The 23916-nt window shown below is 54.4% G+C and overlaps 2 protein-coding genes and 1 pseudogene across 6 annotated transcripts; 1 reads left to right on the top strand and 2 right to left on the bottom strand.

The window, feature by feature from the left end:
- The first annotated feature begins 400 nt into the window (after positions 1-400).
- ALG1 (ALG1 chitobiosyldiphosphodolichol beta-mannosyltransferase) lies at positions 401-12527 on the top strand. The gene is made up of 13 exons (XM_055562174.1): positions 401-657; positions 1629-1706; positions 2041-2144; positions 3340-3488; positions 4922-5011; positions 5509-5619; positions 6364-6485; positions 6638-6676; positions 6987-7046; positions 8175-8285; positions 9598-9712; positions 10573-10648; positions 11762-12527. The coding sequence occupies exons 1-13, from the start codon at positions 450-452 to the stop codon at positions 11891-11893; spliced, it is 1395 nt and encodes a 464-aa protein (XP_055418149.1). The 5' UTR covers positions 401-449; the 3' UTR covers positions 11894-12527.
- Positions 4136-4464, bottom strand: LOC129637874 (60S ribosomal protein L35a-like; annotated as a pseudogene).
- Positions 12526-23478, bottom strand: EEF2KMT (eukaryotic elongation factor 2 lysine methyltransferase). Of its 5 annotated transcripts, none has more exons than XM_055562176.1 (9): positions 23322-23450; positions 21751-21813; positions 21503-21596; positions 20350-20430; positions 19688-19789; positions 16349-16482; positions 15969-16264; positions 14661-14810; positions 12526-12788 (listed from the first exon to the last, which is right to left on the bottom strand). In XM_055562176.1, exons 3-9 carry the CDS (start codon positions 21542-21544, stop codon positions 12688-12690), a joined length of 906 nt encoding a protein of 301 aa, XP_055418151.1. In that variant the 5' UTR covers positions 21545-21596; positions 21751-21813; positions 23322-23450; the 3' UTR covers positions 12526-12687. The 5 variants fall into 5 exon arrangements, with proteins under 5 accessions (XP_055418151.1, XP_055418152.1, XP_055418153.1 ...); XM_055562177.1 differs by having other exon boundaries at positions 21696-21813; XM_055562178.1 differs by having other exon boundaries at positions 23345-23383.
- Between the last annotated feature and the right edge of the window lie 438 nt (positions 23479-23916).

The raw sequence follows: 23916 nt of genomic DNA on the forward strand, positions 1-23916 counted from the left end.
AGACCACCACCCGCCTCCCCACCAGCTCCCAACTGCCACCACCCCAACTCACTCCCTAATCATCCAAAGCAGATCACCCCCTGACTTCGTACAATAAAGAGTCATTTTGATTTTTATATGCTAGAACCAGCAGGTATGCATTTTGGCATCTCGCCCCTTTTCTCAACATTATACAGGTTCAAACGAACTGTTATTTCACTATATTGTGAATTATCTTAGAAATATGAAGGGAAAAAAATGTTCCTAGCTCCCTACATAATAACAACTTTACCCTAATACCACCGAAGCTTGGTTCCCAGGGGCTCCTCGGAGGTTCGGTGGACTCCTGCTTAGGGAACCAGGTTCCCGCCCCTCTTGTCTCCGCCCACCTCGGAGGCTCGGTCTGCGGCTGCGCACTGCGCGCCCGGCCGGCGGGAGCGCTGTCACGTGACGGACGCCGACCTGCCAAGATGGCGGCCTCCATCGTGGCCCTGCTGGCGCTGTCCCTGTTCCTGCCGCCGCTGCTGCTGGTGGCGTGGAAGCACTGGCGGTGGGGGCGCGCGGCCCGCCACGTTATTGTCGTAGTGCTGGGCGACGTGGGCCGCAGCCCCCGCATGCAGTACCATGCGTTGTCACTGGCGAAGAGCGGCTTCTCCGTGACCCTCCTGGGGTTCTGCAGTGAGTATCCGGGGCTCCGGGAGGGAGGCTGCTCTGTCAGCCTTTGACCCTCGGCTTTGACCACCCCGGGGGTAGGAGGGGGTGGCCGCGCCGGGGCCGCCCTCTTTCTCTCTCTCCTCCCTCAGGCAGCCCTCTGAGACTGTTCTGGCCTGGACAGATGTTGCCAGGTTTCTGCACCCCCGTCCCCGCCCCAGCCTGGATGTTCTAGAGACTTAGGAACACATCAGCATTAACCGAGCGCCTGCCATATGCCAGGACTGTGCTAAGCTAAATGAACTCAGTGCCTAGTCTTATTCTTCCTAGTAAGTGGAAAGATGGGACTGGAACCCAGATGGGTGTGACCCCAGGGCCAGTGCTGGTAAGCACATCTCTGAGGCTGTGTCTGAGCTGATGGGCAGCTTGTCTCCATTCCTCACCCTCAGTGCAGAGCTCTGCAGGCAGGAGATGTTTCATTTTCTCAGCATGCCCAGCTTTTCCCCTTAGTGTTAGGGGGCAGGGTGTTTGCTCCTCCATCTTCCCCCACGTTGACATTTTCAGGAGGTAGCTCTAAACATACCCCATATCAGGGGAAAGCCGGAATACCACTGGTTGCCTCAGGTCCTTGTTTAGAGTCTGCTACCCCAGGGTCAGGGGTGGGAGTGGGACTTACAGAGGTCTCCCTGGGATGTGATAATTCCGTCATCCAGGAAACCTAGGTCAGCTTTAGTGCCTGCTGTGTGCCTGGCATTGTGTTAAGTGAAAGTGGATAAGATTCTGGCCCTCCTTCTGTGGTTGGTCTAGAGAAGTCTGGACAAGAACTGGCCTCATTCTCTGTTTTGGCTACTGAGGAACAGAGAGGTTTGGGAAAGCCTTACTTTCCAAAATGGCTCTTCCTTATTCAGTCTGGGGAGGGGGTGAGGGGTGGGGCAGGGATCATCAGACTTTAAATTAGGTTGTCTTGTCCAGCACATTAAAGAGGACATTCTTTTCAGACTCCAAACCCCACGATGAGCTCTTGCAGAGCGACAGAATTCAGATTGTGAGTCTGACAGACCTTCAGAGACTTGCAGGTAGGAAGCACTCAACTCTAGATTCTCTGTGTGTGTGTGTTTTTGGAGGGGGGGGCATCTGCAGATTACCAAGAATTCCTTTACTAGTGGGGCTTCCCAGGTGGCTCACTGGTAGAGAATCTGCCTGCCAAGGCAGGAGATGCCTGTTCAGTCCCTGGTTGGGGAGGATCCACAGAGAAGGAAATGGCAACCCACCCCAGTATTCTTGCTTGGGAAATCCCATGGGCAGAGGAGCCTGGTGGGCTACAGTCCATGGGGTCACAAAGAGTCAGACACGACTTAGCGGCTAAACACCAGCAGCCTTTCCTAGTGACAGCTGTTTTCTGTCTTGCAGTTGGGCCCCACATCCTCCAGTACGGGGTCAAAGTTGTATTCCAGGCAGCGCACTTGCTGTGGAAGTTGATGTGCACGGAGCCAGCAGCCTACATCTTTCTCCAGGTATGTGTCAGCCCTGCCTGCCGCTGTGAGAACCACCGTTAATAGTTTTCTTTACTTTCTAGTCTTAAAGATGTACAAACTGGTAAATGAATTGCATATTCATGTGTGTGTATATAAACTTTTAAACACTTGAGTAGGAGCCTGTGGTCTGTGTCCATCCTCTTTATGATACCCATCCTTTCTGTTTTTCAATGTCATTACAGATAGTTACCACATATCTGAATGTTTTACATGCATTAATTCCTCACAACAATCCTAAGAAATAGGTTCTTGTGTTATGTAGAGATGAGAAAACCTGAACCTAGGGAGGTTCTGTAAATAACCGATTGTCACACAGCTGGGAAGTGCTGGAATCAGGATTTGAACTAGGTCTTCATTCTAGTTCTGAAGTTATGGTTTTAGCCTCTTACTGTCACTGCTTTTTAACAGAAAAGTTCCTTCTTTTAATTGACTGTGTTGTATCCCAGTGTGATATATACCTTGATATATTTATTTAGTATCATCTTAATAAACACTCAGATTGTTCCTGTTTTTTTTTTAAACATATCTGGCAAAGTGGCAAAGAGTATCAGTGAACATACGTCTTTTGCATGGGTCCAGTTTCACTTTTAGGATAAATTCCTAATAAGGGAAGTGTTTGGTCAGAGTCCATATACTTTAAAATGTGATTACTGGATAGTACTAGATAAGGTTGGGTCATTTTATCCCCCTACCCAACAGAGAGGCCTTTTCCCCTTCATTCTCACCACCACCAGGCATCCTAAGTGTTTTGAGTTTCCATTCTGACAGGTGAAAAATGGTACCTCCTCATTCCATTTCTCATCTCCTTGGGTATCATTGCTTTTGGACTTTTTATGTTGATCAATTTTGTTTTCTTTCTTTCTTTTTAAATATTTATTTGGCTGTGCTGAGCCTTATTTGTGGTGTGTAGGATCTAGTTCCATGACCAGGGATCAAACCAAGGCTACCTGCATTGGAATGTAGAGTCTTGGCCACTGAACCATCATGGACATCTGATAAGCTTTCTTTTTTATGACTTTTTATACTTTCTGGTGAAGAAGAGGGGTCTTCTGCTTATCAATTTTCAAGAGCTCTGTAAACAGAGTTGACTCTTTGCCATGTACGTTATTCTCACTTGGTTTATTGTCAACCATGGTCTGGTTTCCTCCTCTTCATTCAAGTCTCTCTTTCCTAGAACCCTCCGGGCCTGCCCGCCATTGCGGTCTGCTGGTTCGCGGGCTGCCTCTGCGGGAGCAAGCTTGTTGTCGACTGGCACAACTACGGCTACTCCATTATGGGTCTGGTGCACGGCCCCAGCCACCCCCTCGTTCTGCTGGCCAAGTGGTGAGGGTCTGGAAGGAGGGTGCAGACACTGACTCCAAACTGCAGTGGGAAGAAGGGCCAGTGCAGAGTCCTGGGGAAGCTGGTCCCCTGTGTGCCCTGTAGGGGCAAGGGCAAGGCTGGGTGTTGGCATGATGCTCGTGACCAGTGATTAAAAACAGGCCTGAGCAAAGGAGGGCGTTTGTTGCCCCATGAAACTGAGAAGTCTTGAGAAAGGGCCAACTTTGAGCTCAGAAAGGGTGTCATCAGGACCTCTGTCTTCCCACACTTCCCTCTGGAGGTGTTTCTCAGGTTCTGGGAGCCCCTTGCTCTCATCCGCATCCCATCCGGCTCTGTGGAGAGAGCAAGCTTGACTCCTGCTCACCTGGTGTCCTCTGACCCCCACTGAGCCTGGGGCAGTTCAATACCCTGTTGTCTCAGGCTTGGGACAAGTGCTCAGCTAGAGAGCTGGGGTCCCTGGTGCACGCAGACCAGATCCCCAGATGCACAGTGGGGGCCGCTGTTGGCAGCTGGGGGTGTGGGCCACAGTCTGTGAGCTGTGAGCTGGGGGGAGGGAAGAAGGGCCTCAGGAGCAGGCTGTGCTTGCAGGAGGAAGCAATGCCATGCTCTTTAACAAATCCACACTTTTATTTATTTATTTTTCAATAAGTTTAAATCCTCCAAGGGTACAGTGTCACATGGATTCTGTGTCCAGTGTTCTTAGCAGGAAGGTTGCTTCAGAATTTGGCAGAAACCATGCCACTCATGTTTCCATGAGCGCGAGTTGTCTTCCCCAGATTACTCTGGTTTTGTGAGGTTCTCCGCCAGGCGTCACTTGTTTTTTGCTTTATACACACAAGCACATCTCTTACCTGGATAGAATTCAGCTTCATCTCGAGGACATACACCCTCAGTTTTCGGGAGAGCTGTGTGCTCCCTCTGGATCTGTAGACCCACGGCCAGCACAAATGGCCTTGGACCACCACAGCCTGCCAGACATATTGGTCGTGTTAGAAGTCCTGTTCCCAGCAGGCTTGCACAGGGTCCAGGGTGTCTGAAAGAGCCAGTGCCGGGTTCTGAGCCCGAGTTATACCGCCTGCAGGGAACAGGGCCATGTGGCTGAGATTTAATGAGGAGGCCTTTGTTGTATTTCTCCTTCATTTTATGGCAGGAGAGACTGGATTTTCCCTTCCCTAGTGATAATATGATTTCTCCTGAAAGTAATTGTGTTTAAGCTGAAAAGCAATCTGATTTACAGAAAGGTGGGAAGGAAATAATAGTATAGGTGGTGGAACTCAGTGCAAACACTGGGAAGGCACCTTGCCGATGACCTGGTTTGAGAGACCCCAGCTCTGCAGCCTCTTCGATACCAGAGGGTGTCGAGTCCTGTGCTGGTTGGTGGCGGGTGGTGGTGCTCGGCCCAGGGCTCCAGGTTGAACACTGATACTTCTCTTCAGGTATGAGAAGCTCTGCGGACGCCTGTCCCACCTGAACCTGTGCGTGACCAACGCGATGCGGGACGACCTGGCTGAGAACTGGGGCGTCAAGTAGGGGTCCTTCCCAGCGCCACCACTCCCAGCTGCTGTGTCCTCCTGGCGAGGCATTGGGGGTTCCTGGGGCTCTGGGGAGTGGTTGCTGGTTTGGGGGAGCTGAGTGGGGAGGAGGCTGGAGTTTTTTTTGCCAGCCAGCCAGGCGGTCCAGGCAGTTTTGGTGTTGAACCTTCTCTCTGTGGTTCTCCCAAGTAATTCTTTTTTAATTGGACTCTTTTAAACTGTGTGTCTGGGTTTTTTGTTTTGTCTGGTCACGCCATGTGGCAGGTGGGATGTTAGTTCCCCAGCCAGGGATTGAGCTCGGGACCCCTGCGCTGGAAGTGCAGAGCCCTCACCACTGGACTGCCGGGGAAGTCTCTCTCCAGGTCATTCTGAAGTTTACTGTTGAGACTTGGCTCTCCAAGCACCCTTCTTCTTCTGGATCCTCCTGGGTTTTTTCTTCTTTAGGCCTTTCTTTGCCCCTCCCTAGAGCCACCCCAATGATCTCATTGCAGAGCCGTGACTCTGTACGACAAGCCAGCATTATTCTTTAAAGAGACGCCCTTGGACCTGCAACATCAGCTCTTTGTGAAGCTGAGCCGCACCTACCCTGTGTTCAGGGCCCGGTAAGTCTGCCGTCTTCAGCTTGCTTTCAGGTGCCTTGTTTCATGCTTGCTGCTGACTTGGGGATCCATCAGACCAGGGGTTGGCAACCTATGACTGCAGGCCTGCTCTCTTTATTTTTATAAGTAAAGTTTTATTGGAATGCAGTGTGTGCGTTCATTTACATATCGTGCGTGGCTGGTTCCGTGCTACAAGAACAGAGCTGAGCTCGGCAACAGAGACCATGTGGCCCCCAAAGCCTACAGGGCTTCCTTCTTGGCCCTTTGGGGAGGTGTTTGCCCTGCACTAGGCTGTGGGTGTCCACCCTCCTGCCAGGGTTCCTGACCCTGTGGCAGGGTCTGTGCACCTGTGTGTTCTCTGGGCACCTCCTGGGGGGTGAGGAGAGCCTCTGTGAGTGGCTCTCTGCACACCTGGTCTTTGTTCAGTAATCTGGGGGCGTTAGAGGGGGTCACAGCATCCTCGTCTTAAGCCGACGGGGTGATTACAACAGTAAGCCCCCTGAAGTCAGGGCTGAGTCAGTCTTGTCTGCTGTTGTGGGCTCAGTGCCTGGCGACACATCAATAATAGGGATAAAGAGAGAAAGCGGGTGCAGCTCAGCGCCCAGGCCCCGGCTGGTCGGGCCACCTGATGACTCGGCTGTGGCCGCACCCCGACCGCTGCCTGCGGGCCTGGCCGGCGGGAGATGGCTGTCGCAGGGCCTGAGAGCCTGCTCTGTGGCAGCTCACGGGCTCTCTCCGCTCCTTCAGCTCAGAATCCTCAGACCCGGGCATGGAGAGGTCAGCCTTCACGGAGCGGGATGCCTTGAGTGGAGCGGTGACCCATCTTTGCGGGCGGCCGGCCCTGTTGGTCAGCAGCACGAGCTGGACAGGTCTCAGGACCCTCCCGGGCACTTGGGGCTCCTACGAGTGTCAGTCCTGCGCCCCCACGTACTCGGGGCCCCGATGAGAAAGGGGAGCGCACTGAGCTGGTAGGGGAAGCACGGGAAACCGACCCATGACACTCAGTTCTCTTTTCTTGTAGAGGATGAAGACTTCTCCATCTTGCTGGCAGCATTAGAAAGTAGGTGTGTGGTTGTGGTCAGGAGCTGGGCTTGCCGGGGTGTCCTCAGCTGCGGGATGCTCACCCGGCCTCACGTGGTGTCCTCGGCAGAGTGTTCAAGGGCCGCTGGGTGGGCCAGCCTGAGGACACAGGGTGGCAGTGGCAGGCCTGGGTCCCCATTTGGGTCAGTGAGTGACCCCCTGGCTTTGAAGCATCCCCTCCAGGATTGTGTGGCTGGGAGCAGCACCCTGCCCTCCACCCCTCCCATTAGCCCCTTACTCACCCGACTCCCTGATCTTGGTTATCACATATTTATTTTTTTTAAACGCAGAATTTGAACACTTGATCGACAGTGGAGAAAGCCTCCCTTCTCTGGTCTGTGTCATAACAGGTACCCACCAGGGAGCATCCTTGTCCTGTATTAGATGGGTCACTAGAGGGGACAGAAGGCCCTCCCCACATCAGGCCTGTGATGTGTGCTGTCTCGTTGATCGTCAGCCTAACTCTTCGATGCATGGTTCTCTCTGCCAGCTTAGCGGAGGGACAGGCTGAAGTTGACAGGGACTTCACGGCAGGGCACGGAGTCTAGATTTGAACCTCAGATAGGGCGACCTCAGAGATACTGAGCTTTCCACTGCACAGTGGTTTTCAAGCCTCTTTTCTTAAAAAATGGTTTTACTTATTTCTTCCTGGCTGCAGTGGGTCTGCATTGCTGTGCAGGCTTTTCCCTGGTTGCGGGGGGTGGGGACCGTGCTCCATTTGCGGCGTGCGGGCTTCCCACTGTGGCAGCTTCTCTCGTTGCAGAGCACGGGCTCTGGGGCCTGTGGGCTTCGGTAGCTGCAGCGTGCGGGCTGAGTAGTTCCGGCCCCCCGGGCCCTAGGGCACAAGCTCAGTAGCTGTGGCACACCGGCTTAGTAGCTACGCAGCACGTGGGAGCTTCCTGGACCAGGGATCTAACCACGTCTCCTGCGTTGGCAGGCAGATTCTTGACCATGAGCCACCAGGAAAACCCTCTTTCTTTTTAAATGAGAGTCCACTGTCCAGTGTAAAACTGTTTGCCAGTGAAGAGAGAGAAGCAGAGGAGGTTTGGTTGGAGGAGGAGGGCCCTGGGCCAGCAGCCCTGCTTTGGACACTCCTCTCCTCCTGGCCCCCGGACCCCCAGGGGTGGCAGGGGCCCACCACTCAGGCTGTGCTGCCTGGGGGTCCTGGGCAGGGCGCCGGGGAAGCCTGTGTGAGAAGTTGTCTCGGAGGGCATGCTGGTGACTGGCCAGAGTTTATCCCAGACACATTCCCAGTCTGAGGTTCCCTGGGCACAGGTTGCTGGGGGAAGGGCTGTGGTGTTTGCCGTCAGGGTGCACACCCCCCTGGGCAGGTGTTTCTGGAGGGCGCCTGGCTGGGGCCTGATGGGAGCTGCCGAGTGTGGGCCTGCTGCTCACGCACTCGCAGGGGCTTTCCAGGCTAGGGGCCGTGGGCTGGGGCGGTGGGGTGCCCAGTGGGTGACTTGAGTTTCCCCTGCCAGGCAAAGGGCCTCTGAAGGACTATTACAGCCGCCTCATCTGTCAGAAGGGCTTCCGGCACATCCAGGTCTGCACCCCGTGGTTGGAGGCTGAGGATTATCCCTTGCTTCTGGGTGAGAGTGTCCGGTGGGAGGCCTGCAGGAGGAGGGAGGGCTTTACAGGGGAATACCTGAGGGCAGCGGGCCTCCCAGGGGCTCCTTGGTAAAGAACCCGCCTGCCAGTGCAGGAGACAGAGGTTCGATCCCTGATCCGGGAAGATCCCCTAGAGAAGGAAACGGCAACCCACGTCAGTATTCCTGCCTGGGAAATGCCATGGACATTTCCAGAGGAACCTGGCGGGCTGTAGTTCATGGGGTCCCAAAAGAGACCCAACTTAGCAACTAAATAGCAACAAATAATCCGAGGGCAGGGGACAGTTTTTCTGAAAAGGGCCAGATGGTAAACGTTTTACCACCTTCTTTTGCATATTCCCTGTTATAACTCTTTAAAGCCATTCTCTGCTTAGCCGCCTCCCCCCCCCCCACCCCTGCCCCCCACACCCCGCCACAGGCCTTAGGCTGGGATGGATCCTGGCTGGACTCCTGGAGACAAGGCAGTTTCCTGGTGTGCCTGCTCCTCCCTGTCTGTTTGCCAAGGTCACGTCTGAGTGCTCTGGGGCTTCATGCCCTCCAGCTCAGTCCTGCTGTTCCCATGGGCAGAAGGGCTGGGCGGGGCTGGGTAGGGCCAAGTCAGGGCGGTGCAGAGACCAAGAGTTCAACAGTGCAGTCTGTTAGCTAGTGAGGACAGCCGCCTGGCTCTTGCCATCTTGATCCCTCGGGGAGAGCTTGTTGGCTCAGTGCTGATCGATCTCAGCATCTAAATAATCCGTCTCAGGCGGGAAGTTCCTTTCTAGATAGGAGTTCCCAGGGCGCTGAGTGATACGAGGGTGCTTCCTTGGCTCTATGTTCACAGTGACAGCTGGTTTTCTGTTGGGTCTGCTTTGGGTTCTTTCTGTAATTATTGTGATAAAATACAAAAATATGCAATATGTGTTTTGTGGTCACCGCCACTGTGTCTTGCCAAAACATTTTCATTACCCCAAGCAGAAACTCTGAACTCAGTAAGCAGTAATTGCTGCAGCTTCTTCTAAACTAAATTGTGGTTAAGGAGAAAAAGAGGGTCCGTTTATATAAAAACGTTGGTGATGGGCCGGGAGTTCTCCGAAAGGGCGGAGCAGCCAGGAGCAGTATGTGGGAAGCGCCCCTGTGTCCCCGCCTCAGGCCAGGCCACTCGGCCAGCTCCAGGCATCTGTACCCGGGGTTGGGGGTGTGATTAGCCCCTTTCCTCTCCTCCCCGCCTGCCTCTGTCCACGGTCCTGCAGGATGCGTGGTCACTGGGCGCACGGCCGGTGCTGACAGCCCCTTCACTCTCGTCCTCGCCCCGCAGGGTCTGCAGACCTGGGCGTCTGCCTGCACCGGTCCTCCAGCGGCCTGGACCTACCCATGAAGGTGGTGGACATGTTTGGATGCTGCCTGCCAGTGTGTGCCGTGAAATTTCAGTGGTAGGAGTGAAAAATAATCCCATCGGGTTATATTCTCAAATCAGCAGCTGGGTGGCTGGGGGTGTGGGGAGCCAGCATGGTTAGCGTTGCCTGGGAAACCTTCTGGGAGGGTGCCACTTCTGATCTGTGCGGCTCGGCCACCCCTAGGGAACAGGAGCCCCTGTAGTCCCTGTGGGTGGGCTGTGGCCCCACCAAATGGGGTGGCTTCCACTTTGATGTTGAGTAAAAATGATGAATAAGATTCTCTCCTTGGGGGCGTGTGCTCACAGCATGGCATGGTGGCCGGGATTGCCCACCTGACTCAGGAATTTATCTCTCTGTCCCTTTTGTCTCAGCTCATGTAGTTGGGTTCGAGTCAGTTGGATGTGTCTATTTCTGTCTCCGCTCTTCTTGGAAAAGATGGGCAGGAGAGGTCAGTGTTAGAAGAGGTTTAGGTGCAGTGGCCCCACCATGAGCGGAGGGGCCAGCTTCTAAATGGGAAAGCCAGCATGTTAGACTCCAGGTTCACATCATGTTGGGATCAGCTCCTGATCAGTTTTGAGCCTGCCTCCAGCGTGGTTGCCCTTTACCTGATTTCTCTGCTGTAGAATTAAGAAAAAAAAAACCAGAACTCACCAAGAAGAGTGCACACAGCACAAAAAGTCCGAATGCCCCTTCACTGCCTCTCCTTCCCCAAATCAGTTTGAATTCCTAACACGTGTCCTTCCAGGTCGTTTTCCAGTTCAGATGCTGAGTCTAAGGACAGGCTCCCTGAAGGGAAGGACAGACTGACTGTTCCTGACTCCCACCTTAGCCCGCGGGTGGGGTGGGTTCTGTTCTCTTCCCAAGAGCTCTCACACCCTCCGCCATTCTCTCTACAGCTTACACGAGCTTGTGAAACACGAGGAGAACGGTCTGGTCTTCAAGGACTCGGAGGAGCTGGCAGTTCAGCTACAGGTGACGTTGTCTGTCTGCCCCACACCAGGGCTCGCGGGTGGGCCCTGCAGCTGGGCGGGTGGGCCTGGGCTGGGTCTGCTCAAAGAGTAGCAGTCTCAGAGGCTGGGCCCCAGAGGGCCTGGGGAATCAGGGCTTGCCCCGCCTGCCATCTGGGTTTACGGAGCTCATACCACACAGGTGATGCTAGAGCTGAGTGGACCATGTGCCATTTAAGGGGTACTGGATCGGAGGAGGAAGAGGGAGGCATGAGGGGCACTTCCTGGACCAGCCTTGCAAGATGGGTGGGCGTCTTCAAAGGGTACTTCTTTCTTACTACAAATTACAAAAAGTAATACGTCGTCATTCTTGACAATTGAGCCCAAAGGCAAGAAACTTTGGAAAGGCCCAGAAAGAGAATTTTAGACTTTGCCATAGTCTCTTGTCAAAATATCTCAACTCTGTTGTAATGTGAAAGCATCTGGTCTGTGAATGAAGGCGTATGGCCATGTTCCAGTAAAACTTTATTTACAAAGACAAGTGGAGGGCCGCAGGTGTCCCACAGGCTGGCATTTGCAGACGCCTTAGTTTAGCCAGGTTGGCGAGAACACAGGCATCGCCTGGATCTCAGCACATGGACAGGAGGGTGCTGGGGAAATGGCAAGAGGGTGGTGCTCCTGGCGGGAGCAGAGCCTGGCGGGAGCAGGGGTAGGGGCTGCCACAGGTCACGGTGTGTGGATGGTGTGGATGTGAACGCTGCTGCTTGGCTGTGCTGTCAGGTCGGAACCGCAGGGGGTGGAGTGGGCTGGGGCCGGAGGGCTCCCCTGCGTCCGATGAAGTGGGGGCTTGCTGGGTCGGCAGTGGGGGTTAGAGATGATGAGAAGGGTTATCAGCCAGGCCTGGTGGGGAAGCTGGGCCAGAGCGGGAGTTTCGCTGGAGACCCTAGGACGTGGGTGATTCTGCAGGTGTTGGGGAGGAGGGAGGGTTTCAGTGGGATAACGGGGTTGGAGGGGGGCGATGTCTGGCACCTGGGTTTGGGGTGCGGCTGGGAAGGGGGAGGCGGGGCAGCTCAGGGGGTGGGGGGACCTGGGGTGGGAAATGGGAAGCGGTGATGAGGTAAGTTCTCATCTCTTCTAGACTCTTTTCTCAAAGTTTCCTGATCCTGCTGGCAAACTGCACCAGTTCCGCGAGAGCCTCCGGGAGTCAGAGCAGCTCCGCTGGGATGTGAGCTGGGAGCGGACGGTGCTCCCTTTGATCTCGGACACGTGACCCCTCGGGCCAGTGAGGTGTCCCGTGTGGGACGCCTTGGATGCCCACCCCCTCGCCTTTCCCCTTCCTCCCCAGGAGCCGCCCGCTCCTGTCCTCGCGGCTGGCGCTGCTGGCCGGATGCCATGGGGCGGCGCTGCCTGGTAGACGGCCACTGGAAAGACAGCAGTGGGCGCCGCCTGGAGAATGAGGCTACTGTTGGTAATCAGGGGTTGGTGGCCCAGGAAGCTGGCTCAGCCTCCTACCTTCTTTGGAGGCTCTGAATTCCTTCTTTTTTTCTGTCTTGTGTGTGTTTCCCCCCTCAGTTTGTGAGAAGGGAAGTAACTTTCCCGTTACTTGCTTGTGGCATCTTCAAGATCCCTGTTTTGTCTCCTGCTGCGTTTGCCCAGGCGTGTCCCTAATATTTTGATTCCTGCCTTGAAAACAGGCACCGCGGGTCCCCCCCCGTCCCCGAACAGGGGACCCTAGGATGCATCCCACCGCAGCATGGCTCTGAGGGACGTGTGTCCAGGTTGGGGAAAACACACTTGGTATGTTTTTATCTGCACAAAGGAAATCCTTCTGTCTGAGCCAGAAATTTCACTTCTGACTTAATGGTGGTTTGCTTAAGAAATAAGCCAGCTGGCAGAGAAGGGTACCCACACACTTGAGCAGTTTATATTTTGTTAGAACACTTTACGGTTCTGGATTCAGAATTTAACATCCTTCGAACATTCAAGTCCAGTGGAAGTTTTATCAGACTCTTTCCAGGACAGTGATTTGATTTTCAGGTTGTCCTTCAGAACCATCTGTAAAAACTACAGCGTTAGTTTCAGAATCGCCATCTCCGAGTGCTCTTCGTAGGGAAACAGTTTCTGGTCATGACGAGGCACCTCTTCCCACGGGATCCCAGCCTGGCCTGGAAACAGAACAGATGCATCTCAGGGTGCTGGGGTTTGGGGGTGGGATGCCACCCTATCAGGGTGGGGCTTTGGGACAGACACCCAGAACCAGCCTCCAGGGTGGGACCAGGAATCCCCTTGGTAAGCAGCTCACAGCAGCCAGCTTTCCTGCATCTGTCCACTGGGCTGTGTGTGTCCCTCAGAGGTCACCGCCCTGTAGGTTCCTCGTCGCTCTCTGCCTCTGGGCTCCACGCTCTCACCGGACACAGCTCAGTAGGAGCCGAGGTCTGAACCCACGTCTGCCTGACCGCTCAGCCTGGTGCCCTCAGAGGCTGGGCCTGTGTCAGAGGGGATTACGTCCTCTCTGTAAGCACAGATGTCTGACAAGTCCCTGGCAAGGGTGGTTTTGTCATCAGTTTTTTATGAATGAAAAATCAGTGTTTATAAAAATGAAATACTAGACATACTGGGTAAGTTTCATGATCCTGCTGTCCAAGTATAACATGTTAATAATGTTAATTAGCTTGTATTAAATTTCTCCATGTGTATTACTGTGATTATTTTTAAAAATAAAAATGGGCTGTATATGCTGCATGTGTGAGTGTGAGTCACTCAGTTGTGTCCGACTTTCTGTGACCCCATGGACTGCAGCCCACCAGGCTCCTCTGTCCATGGAATTCTCCAGGCAATAACACTGGACTGGGTTGCCATTTCCTTCTCCCATATGCTGAATATATATATACACACACATAGCACATACGGTATATGTATATGCTGTTTAGTACTCAGATTTCTTCACTTAAAATACAGCCTAGAGGGGACTTCCCTGGTGGTCCAGTGGCTAAGACTCTGCGTTCCCAATGTAGGGGGCCCAGGTTCCACCCCTGGTCAGGGAACTGGATCCCACACGCCACAACTAGAGGTCCTGTGTGCTGCAATTAAGACCTGGAGTAGCCAAATACATATAAAAAATTGTATTAAAAAATACAGCATGGATATTTTTCCTTGTAAGCATCTGAAAAAGGACTTCATTATTCTTTGAGGCCAAACTCCAGTCAGTGGGACATGGTATATGGGGGTGGGCACTGGTCATCTCTCTTGGCAGAGGCAGCCATGGGAAGGCTCTGCATGGCTGTCTGGTCTGTGTGGGAAGCCCTGATGACGCCTGGGCACGTGGTTGGGGATCGCAGGGCGGGGGTCATGGGGTGGCGGGTGGAGACTGTGAGCTGGGTGCCTGGATGATTACTTAGCTGCCCTGCACCCCAGTGTTTTTCTGGGTGAGACAGGATGACAGCACCCCCATGATCCCACCAGGTGCTACAGGGGCTGACACAGGTCAGGTCTAAGGACAGTGTCCCCCCTGCCCCCCGCTTCCCCACAGCCGAGTCAGGCAGACCCCTTTCCTCTAAGACACCCCTGACTCTTACTGTGTATTTGACCCAGTGATGGTGGCCGCCGCTTCTCTGAGGGTCCCTGCCTGCCAGCCCTGTCCCACCTCCGAGGGGGATGTTTCTGCTGTACAGTGAGGACCTGGAGACAGTGGCCCAGCTCCTGTCTACCCTGATGCTGGCTGGTGTCCACCGCCCTGTCCCTTCCACAAAGACTGAAGGCTCTCAGAACTCCTGAACACACAGTAGGACTGCTGCTCTCAGGCTTCCGAGGTCACCGCATAAGCTGCCCCCCTCCTCCCCTGCTGACCTCCTGGGCAGAGGGTGCAGGTTGTCAGTCCAGCACACCGTGGTCTGGGTCTTCCTGGTTTGTCTCCAGGTCACTGGCCCCCTTCTCTTACTTTCCTGGTTTCTGTGCTCCCTGGAGTCCTGTGTGGGGCCAGTGCAGTGACCCTGCAGGCCTCTCAGAGACAGCAGCCTGGCCTGGGGCCGGGGGCTCACCCAGCTCTGTGGTGAACAGCTGGCACGTCTCCGGGTTGCGGATGGTGAAGGCAATGTAGGCATCAGGAGCCCGCTGGTCCTTCCGGCAGGTGGAGAGCTTCCGCAGGACCCCAACCAGGGAGAGGACCGTTTCAGGACAATACAGCACGTCTGTGACGGAAACCCAGGTTACTGGAAGGGCTCCCCCAGGATGAGGGCTGCCATACTGACACTTGGAGGTGAAGGCCCGGAAAGCAGTGGTTTAATTAGGTTTGTGCTCTTGGACGGTAAGAAGACTACATTGGGTAAAAACAGAAAACGTTAGCTGAACAAAAAGGCTGCTGAAAGACACTACAACACGTGAAATATATCCAGGACTCACTGGCATTCCTTCACAAGAAAAGAAATCCCGTCTTTGCCTGTGGCCTGTTTAGAAGATGCTTCATGAGGCAAACCTGACTTGCCCCAGACTTCTGGTCTCCTTCCTGTGGGGACAGGGCCCCTCCCGCCCGCCAGCTGGGCCTGCGGGGGTGTACCGCTTAGACTGCGTGCTCTGCTGCCCCCAGCCTGAGTCTCAGGGCCATGGCCGGGCCAGAGGGCAGCACCAATGGCCAGATGGGCTGGGTGAGCTTCGCGGAGCAGGACGGGCCTGCTGGTGGCCAGGCCACACGCCACTTCCCTCAAGGGCCCCGTCCTTGCACCAGAAGTGGGTGGGCCCTGCTTGCGGGGCTCATTTCGTGGACTAGGACAGAGGCACATACAGGCAGAGCCCAAGGCCTCAGAGATGCACAGGTGTGCATGGAGCAGATGGGGGGCCCCCAGAACCCCTTCCGTGACCCGCGGCCAGGCCCAGGGCACACAGAGGAGTTGGGATCAGGTCGTTGTCCGTGGTCCTGGAAAGACGAGGCTGCCACGGCCACTTCCACCCCATCTGAAGACATGGGTGTAGGTGGGCCCTGGGGCTACTCTGGCTTTCTCATTTTTGTTCTGGAAGAGACTGAAAGGCCTCCCTCAGGCTGCTGGAGAGGGACGTGAAGTCTGGCCGCTGGGCTGTGGCCTGGCTAAGACTGGTCCCGCTGGTCTGGTGCCCTGGGACCTGTTCTGCTCATCGCACGCCTTGCTGGGCAGAGCTGGTTCCTCCATTGGAGGGACCATTTGCGTGGGAGGACACGTGGCCTCTGTCTCAGACGGGGCGGCTGAGGCCTCGGGGCCCCCAGGAGGCACGCCCCACGCTGTGCTGTCACCCGGAGGCCCACGCAACCCAGGTCCTGCCATTCCTCCCGCCAGGCAGCGTCCACTGCCGCGTCCCTGCTGAGAGCCGGGCGGTACCTGTGGCAAGGATGATGTCTGGCTGGAAGGCTGCGAGCTGCGCCGCCGTCACCGTGTCCCAGTCTAGCCGGGCCACCGTCACCCGGGGGCGCTCTGCCTCGGGGGTATGCGGTCCCGGGTGCTGCGCCCAGGCGTCGATGCTTGGCTCCAACGAGAAGCCGTTGAGAAGGACGTTCCCTCGCAGCTGCTCCAGGACGCGGCTGTGACAGTCGCTGAAGACGTACGCTCTGGGCTGGCATGTCTTACAAATGGCCAGGCCTGTGAGGCCGGCTCCGCTGCCAAGCTCTAAGGCCGTCCTGGGAGGTGGGGAGAAGGCGCTGTGTCCACAAGTGCACGGCGGCAGACCCTCCTGGGGGCCTGGCCCTGCGCCCCCAGCTCACCTGTGAGTGAAGACCGCTGGGTTCTCCACGGCCCACTCGGCCAGGTAGAGCGCGGCGTTCCACGTGACCAGGCCCGTGGTCCCATGAGACACGATGGCCGTGCTCTCGCAGAGGGTGACTGAGTCACCCGAAGGCTGAGCGGAAACCAGGAGAGAGAATTACTAATCCAGCAGCCAGGGTGGGCCTGGGGGGCCTTGGGGGCCATGTAAGGAAGTAGGATTGCAGTCTAAATGTGATGGGAGCCACTGGCGGGTTCTGAGCAGGCGGGTGATACAACCCTTGTGTGCTCAGCGTGTCGGTGGACAGAAGAGGGAGGCAATGGGGCTTGAGGAGGACCCAAGCCAACAGGCATTTCCTGGAAAAGCCCAGGCGCCCACCTAGGAGGGAATCGGCCTGCTCTGGCAGTGGGGGCAGTGAGACTTCCAGGGTGAGGCCTGTAAGACCACGAGAAACACTCAGGAATGTGTGATAAATGACAGAAAACAGCATTTCAGAAATAAAGGCTGCTCGAAGGAACGTAAAAATAAAAATAAAACATAAAAGCAGATAAACCCTTAAGTTTAATCGTTCAGTCATGTTTGACTCTTTGTGACCCCATGGATAGTAGCCTGCCAGGCTCCTCTGTCCATGGGATTCTCCAGGCAAGGGTACTGGAGTGGGCTGCCATTCCTTTCTCCAGGGGATCCTCCCAACCCAAGGATCAAACCTGGGTCTCCCGTATTGCGGGCAGATTCTTTACTGTCTGAACCACCAGGGAAACCCTTAAGAGAGAACATAAAAAGGAGTGAAATTTTAAAAATCGAAAAGAAATTAAGAGATTTTCACGGGTTCAATCATTTCCTCTGGAAATTTGTATGGTGAAATCCTAACCCCTGGTACCTCGGAATATGACCTTTTTTTGGAGATGGGGCATTTTTTTTTTTTTTTTTTTTGGGCCATGCTGTGTGACTTGTGGGATCTTAAGCTCCCTGACCGGGGACCAAACCCTGGGCCCTTGGCAGTGAAAGCACAGAGTCTTAATGGCTGGACTGTCAAGGAACTCCTGGAGATGGGGTCTTTACGGAGGGAATCAAGTTAAAATGAGGGCATAAGGGGACTGTATTCCAATCTGCCTGGGTCCTTGTAAGAAGAGGACATCAAGACACACACGCAGGGAGAAGATGGTCGTCTGAGGCCAAGGAGACAGGCCTGGAGCACATCCCTCTCTTGCAGTCTCAGAATCAGCCCTGCCGACACCCCTGATTTTGGACTTACAGCTTTCAGATCAACATTCAAAAAACTAAGATCATGGCATCTGGTCCCATCACTTCATGGCAAATAGAAGGGGAAAAAGTGGAAGCAGTGACAGATTTTTCCTTGGGCCCAAAATCACTGAGAACAGTGACTGCAGCCATGAAATTAAAAGATGCTTGCTCCCTGGAAGGAAAGCTATGACAAACCTAGACAGCATATTAAAAAGCAGAGACATCACTTTGCCAACAAAGGTCCCTATAGTCAAAGCTTTGGTTTCTCCAATAGCTCTGGCTATATGGACCTTTGACTATATGGACATAAGGTCATGTACAGGTGTGAGAGTTGGACCATAAAGAAGGCTGAGCACCGAAGAATTGATGCTTCTGGATTGAGGTGCTGGAGAAGACTCTTGAGAGTCCCTTGGACTGCAAGATCAAACCAGTCAGTCCTAAAGGAAATCAACCCTGAATATTCACTGGAAGGACTGATGCTGAAGCTCCAATCCTTTGGCCATCTGGTGGGAAGAGCTGACTCACGAGAAAAGACCCTGATGCTGGGAAAGACTGAAGGCAGGAGAAGGGTGTAACAGAGGACATGGTTGGATGGCATCATTGACTCAGTGGACATGAGTTTGAGCAAACTGGGAGACAGTGAAGGACAGGGAAGCCTGGCATGCTGCAGTCCATGGGGATGCAAAGAATTGGACACGACTGAGCAACTGGACAATGACAAAGTGACATGACCTGCAATGGACTGAAGCCCTAATGGAATGACAGGAGACCAGTTCACTCTCTAAAGGGGAAGGGTCAAGTCTGTATCCGGCCTTTCCTCCACAACCAAGTATGGCCAATAGGAGGAATTTCCTTACAAAATCTCTCCAGCCAATGAAAACAAAATGATTCAGAAAGTCACTCTTTTACATCCTCCAATGAATTAATGGGTCTAAGCTTTAGGCATCCGTAAGTGCTACCACGAAGCAGATAAAAACAGATGATGAGCCTTCTGGGACCTATGCAGTGTTCTTGCTAAGGGATCAAACAGACAAGTGTCCCAGTGGGCCTCGGAATCCAGCTTCCAGTTTGTGGGGAACAGAGGACAGAGGAACATGTTGAACAGCATCACATGTGTGCAGTGAAAGTCAGCCTGCACAGAGCTGTCCAGCCCAAACCGCCAGGAAGAGAAGGAGCTGGGGGAACCATGGATGAAGGGAGGTTTTGAGCCAGACCTTGTTAATGGACAAGACTAGGTGCAGGCATCTACAGCTGAGTGCACGGCAGCGATAAGACCTCCGAGTGACGACTCCGAAAGGGAGGGAGGGAGGGCTGGGATGGAGGTGGGTCAGATGGGGGCCACGTGGGCTGGCTGCCAAAGTCCTCGGCTAGACTGGCAGTTACCATGGTGGCCGCCTTGCAGCAATTCGGTAATCTAATTCTTTGCGTGGTTTTTTGTATCTGTGTTTTATAATAAAAGGTTAAAGAACAAACAAAACAAAAGCTATTGTGTGCAAAATGGATGTTTGTGGGGCAGGAAGCCAGACGACCAGTTACGAGGCCACAGCATTTATCAGGCTGGTGATGGTGGCAGTGGACAGCAGGGAGAGACTGCCGTCCTGCAACAGCAGTAGGAGTGCATGCATGCTATGACGCTTCAGTCTGATTCTTTGTGACCCTAGGGACTGTAGCTCACCAGGCTCCTCTGTCCATGGGATTCTCCAGGCAAGAATACTGGAGTGGGTTGTCATGCCCTCCTCCAGGGGATCTTCCTGACCCAGGAATCGAATCTGCGTCTCTTATGTCCCTGGCACTGGCAGGCGCGTTCTTTACCACTAAGCCACCTGGGGAGCCCACATCTATCCGTCAAATATTTATTGAGGTCTGAGCACCAGGTCACTGCTGTGCAATTCATATGTGTTACCTAATTTAACCCCAGCCACCCCGAAGAGAGGTGTTATCTGCAGAAGGGCTTGGTTTATAGGTGGGGAAACCAAGGCCCAGGGAGGTTAACTGACCTCGTCTAAGACCACAGAGCGGAAGTCAGGGACTGAACCTACATGAGGCTGACGGGACCCTGAATTAACTGTGTGTGTGGAGGGCGTGCGTCTCCTACCAGCAGATAGCTCCGGTGGCAGTGGGTGGGCTCCTCGGCCGTCAGGACCTCGGCCAGCACCTGGTACAGCTCGTCCAATGGCTCCGTGTGGACAGCCTCGTGCTGGGGACGGGCAGGGAGACAGCATTTGCAGGAGGCTTAAGTTGACCCTTGTGATTCAAACCAAGGTTCCACCTCTTTGCTTTTACTCTGACTTGTAAAAATGGCTGGAGGATTTTCACCACATTTGGAGGTGAGATTTGGGATGTGATTGACTTAATATAGGTCACTTGGTGGGGGGAGCTGGGGGGACCTCCGAGAGGGGTAGAGAGGGTGCAGCTAAGGTGCAGTGTAGGGCAGCAGGGAGCAGGTGGGGTTTCCCACACTCAGGGGCTGCCTGGTAGGATTGGGAAGGTTCCGTGGGGCGGGGGGGAGCAGGACCACAGCGGAGATGCTGCCACTGCTGGAGACCCCTGGAAGCAGACAGGAAGGACCCTGGCCTCTCCCTTCCTCCCGCCCCCCACAGTGTCTCAGTGATGGGAGCTCCCTGTTCTACGGGGGTCTGCAGAGCAGGAAAAGAGAACAGGATGGATCTGAGCTCCAACAGGCAAAGTCCACCTCTGAAGAGCCGGCTGGGTCCCAGACGCTTCCTGGTTACTGGGTGGACAGTGCCCATCACTGACCTTTCTGATGAGCTCGGAGAGAAAGCTCCGGGAATACTTCACTGATGGTGGGTGCTTCATGCACAGAGGGTGCTTCACAGTCTGTGAGAAGGAACACAGTGTGGGTTGTGGGTGAGACTTTGTCTTAAGTCTCCCACGGGCTTCAAGTGAATACAGGGCAAACCCCAGTTACCCAATCCCTGGATTTCTGGCCCTGGGTGATCCTCATGCATCGAAAAGTTTTAGATATCAGCCCTTTCCTAAAAATATTTCTCCACTACAGTGGCACAAGATCAAACCAGTCAATCCTAAAGGAAATCAACCCTAAATATTCACTGAAAGGACTGACGTTGAAGCAGAAGCTCCAATACTTTGGCCACCTGATGCAAAGAGCCGGCTCATCAGAAAAGACTCTGATGTTGGGAAAGACTGAAGGTGGGAGAAGGGGAAGACAGAGGATGAGATGGTTGGATGGCATCACTGACTCAATGAACATGAATTTAAGCAAACTCCAGGAGATACTGGAGGACAGAGAAGTCTGGCATGCTGCAGTCCATGCAGCTGCAAAGAGTTGGACACGACTTAGTGACTGAACAACATTGGCACAGTCCATGGCAGTGTTTCTAATGTCCTTTCTGGGCAGGAACATGGAGCATATGGATTCACACTAACACCCTGCTATAGGCCGAATATCTGTGTCCACCCCAAATCAACATGTTGACTCCAACACCCAAGGCTATCAGGAGGGGCCTTTGGGGTGTGATTATAAGGGTAAAGCCTCCATAAGTGGAATTAGTGCCCTTATAAAAGAGACCTCAAGAGAGTTCCCTCTGCCCCCTGAGCCACGTGAGGACATGGCAAGAAGACAGCCCTCCATGAATGAGGATGTGGGCCCTCACAAGACAGTGAATCTGCTGGCGTCTTGATCTTGGAACTCCCAGCCTCCAGAACTGTGAGAGAGAAACTCCTGTTGTTTATAAGCCAAACAGTGTGTCGTGTTCTGTTATACCAAGACTAAGATATACCCCTTGGTATGTCCAAACCCCACGTCCGAAAAGCAGGGGCCCACCCACAACTAGAAAAAGACCTGGTGGGCAAGATGTGCCTGCTTATTTTCCCTTTAAACGTAAAGAAGAAAGTCTCTGAGCAGTGAGTAAAGGCTAGATGTACCTACAGCTGTCATCCAGATTTCCTCTGTGGACGGTTTTAAAAACATCGCCCAGATTCCCTCCTCTCATGCAGCGTATTGTGTATTCTGATGTCTTTATCTAAGAAAACAAAAGAGCCCGAGTTGTCTGAGCTGGTCACGCCAGATGCAACGTCTTTCTTTTTAAAGGACATATGCGCACCCAGGGTGCTTCTGTTACCTCTTCACGGGGAAATCAGGCCAGCGATGCGTTCCAGGGATTCTGTGATTCTTACCTTCTGCAAAATATCCAGCAGCAGCTCAGAGCCTGACGAGTCCCTTAGTTTCTCTTCTAGGCTCTATCCAAAGAGAGAGGCGGTAAGAGAAAGAAATCTCAAGGGCGTTATCACAGCAACATCAAACATGCAATAGGAATTGTTGGCAAAGTGCTAAGTGATCTCTCCCCAGGGACCTGGGGCCAAATGATGCAGAAGCCACAGGCAGCTGAAAGCCTGACCTTGAGAAGTCCTGAGTTACACCTGGATGAGTCACAGAAAATGTCAAAGACAGGCTGCTGGTTTGCATTAGCCATGGCAGCTTAGTCTCACCTGGGTCTCACAGACCAGCTCTGTGACTGAACTGGTCGGCCAGGAATTATGGCGGGAGCCATGGCCTTAACACCTGATGGACTCCCTGAGACCTCCCTGTGGCAGACAGGCTGCTTTACTGTGCAGGTCCTAGCTCCTGTGTCATGTCCTTGGACAAAGTCACTTGCCCAGGGTCACACAGCTTGTGCGGAGTCGGTCCAGGATTCAGAGCTGGCAGGCTGTCTCTCAGATCTGAGCTCTGACTTCTTTTCTAGTCAAACCAATGACAGCAACTAGTCCCCACCACATGGGTGCTGTGGGTGAGCCTACGCCAGCACTTACCATGGGCCTGGTGAAGAGTAAGCACTGTAAACAATTACAGGTGATACGCATGGGGCCTCACAGATGCAATTACGAAGGTTTAAATTTTGGGTTAAAAAATGTACATATTCCTTTCTGACGGGAAATGATCTCCTAGGATGCCAAATGATTTATGTCAGTGAAAGAACAGATGACTGACCTCCCCTCTTAAGAAGGGGCAGACCTGGGGAGGACTCTGTGTCCAAACTGAGTCATCCCAGTGAGCTCACCGCACGTGAATTATGAAGGATGCAGTGTTATTAGAGCCCCTGCCTTGGCAGAATAAAGCAGCTACCCCGGCCCTGAGCCTGTGTGCAAGTGGCAGGTCCCTAGGGCAGGGATGTGAGCTCTTCTGTCTTTTCGGGACTGTTTGGTACCTCCCTGCCTCTTCCATCAGCTGCCTCTGAGAGGACTTGTCCAAAGCTGCTGATACACATGAAAAGCTGGAGGTCCGAGAGGGCCTGTGACCTGGTCACTGAACTCAACACAGCGTGATCTCCCGCTGTCCTGAGCATGCTGGCTGTTTAAACGAGCAGCAGCAGCTGTTACCCAATGGTCAGGATAACAGGCTAAAAAACCTTTTTTTTTAAACCAACTGTCCATGACCCTAAAAAACCCAAAGGGGAGTTGGGAGGAAATCTCACATTCCTCCAATTCGTGGGGCTCTGTCTGCAAAGGCGGTGAAGGGCGGCGAGGGTCCAGGGGAAGAGGCTGTTGAGGGCTGAGCGCAGGGTGGGCCCAAGGGCGCACCGCTGGAGCGCCTGCCCCCTAGCCGCCAGCCCGCGCGGCCCCGGCGATCCCGGGGGACCGGACGTGCCGCTCGGACCAGCGAGGTAGCAGAGGCCATCACGTGGCAGGGAGGGCGGGTGTGTGAGTCCGGAGCCCCGCTCACCGCGAACCCCCGGTGCTCCCCAACCCACCTTCCGCGCCCCTTGCCGCCCACCTGCCAGGGGAAGGAGCGCAGGGCGCGCGCCGCCAAGAAGCGGCGCTCGAAACCCCGCAGCAGGCGCGCGGCATCCGCTCTCTCCTCCGGCGCCATGGTGGGGCGGGGCCGCGGCGTTGCCCAGGAGACTGGGCGGGAGCAGGGCTGTGATTCGAGGCGGCCAGAGACGGGCGCACAGGGCCGGGGTGGGGTTCGGGGCGGGGTCAAGCGCCGCCGGGGCCCTGGGAGGCGGGGCGCAGAGCTCAGGAGGCGGGGCTTAAGGAAGGAACTTGTTCAGGAGGCGGTGCAGTTCAGCAGGTGGTTAGTGCCGTGGTGGGCGGGGCGTCGAGGGGAAGTTGGAGGCGGGCTCTGGGCCTTGGAGGTGGGGCCACGGCAGAAGGGGCGGGGCCATGGCTTCGGTGGGGCGGAGTCAGAATTTAGCGCCAAGTTTCGCTGGGCGGGGCAGCGAAGGCTCCCAGGGAGAGTGTTCAGTCAGGCCGAGGGCCAGGTAATCCTTCTCGTTGTTCCAGCACTTTTTCGACATCTTTTTGGCAAGGCCCCTACGGGCAGAAGCGTCGTCCCTTGAGCCTTAT

This window comes from Bubalus kerabau, chromosome 23 (genome assembly GCF_029407905.1).
Source record: "Bubalus kerabau isolate K-KA32 ecotype Philippines breed swamp buffalo chromosome 23, PCC_UOA_SB_1v2, whole genome shotgun sequence".
Lineage (NCBI taxonomy): Eukaryota > Metazoa > Chordata > Mammalia > Artiodactyla > Bovidae > Bubalus > Bubalus kerabau.

Excerpts from the sequence above, each read along its gene's own strand:
- ALG1 (XM_055562174.1), top strand. The coding sequence starts at position 450 with ATGGCGGCCTCCATCGTGGCCCTGCTGGCGCTGTCCCTGTTCCTGCCG. Across the intron at positions 658-1,628 it reads GACCCTCCTGGGGTTCTGCA|ACTCCAAACCCCACGATGAG; the intron begins GTGAGTATCCGG and ends CATTCTTTTCAG. Across the intron at positions 10,649-11,761 it reads AGCTGGCAGTTCAGCTACAG|ACTCTTTTCTCAAAGTTTCC; the intron begins GTGACGTTGTCT and ends CATCTCTTCTAG.
- EEF2KMT (XM_055562175.1), bottom strand. The coding sequence starts at position 23,440 with ATGGCGCCGGAGGAGAGAGCGGATGCCGCGCGCCTGCTGCGGGGTTTC. Across the intron at positions 16,265-16,348 it reads CCAGCGGTCTTCACTCACAG|GACGGCCTTAGAGCTTGGCA; the intron begins GTGAGCTGGGGG and ends CCCACCTCCCAG. Across the intron at positions 12,789-14,660 it reads GCTGTTCACCACAGAGCTGG|GCCAGGCTGGGATCCCGTGG; the intron begins GTGAGCCCCCGG and ends TTCTGTTTCCAG.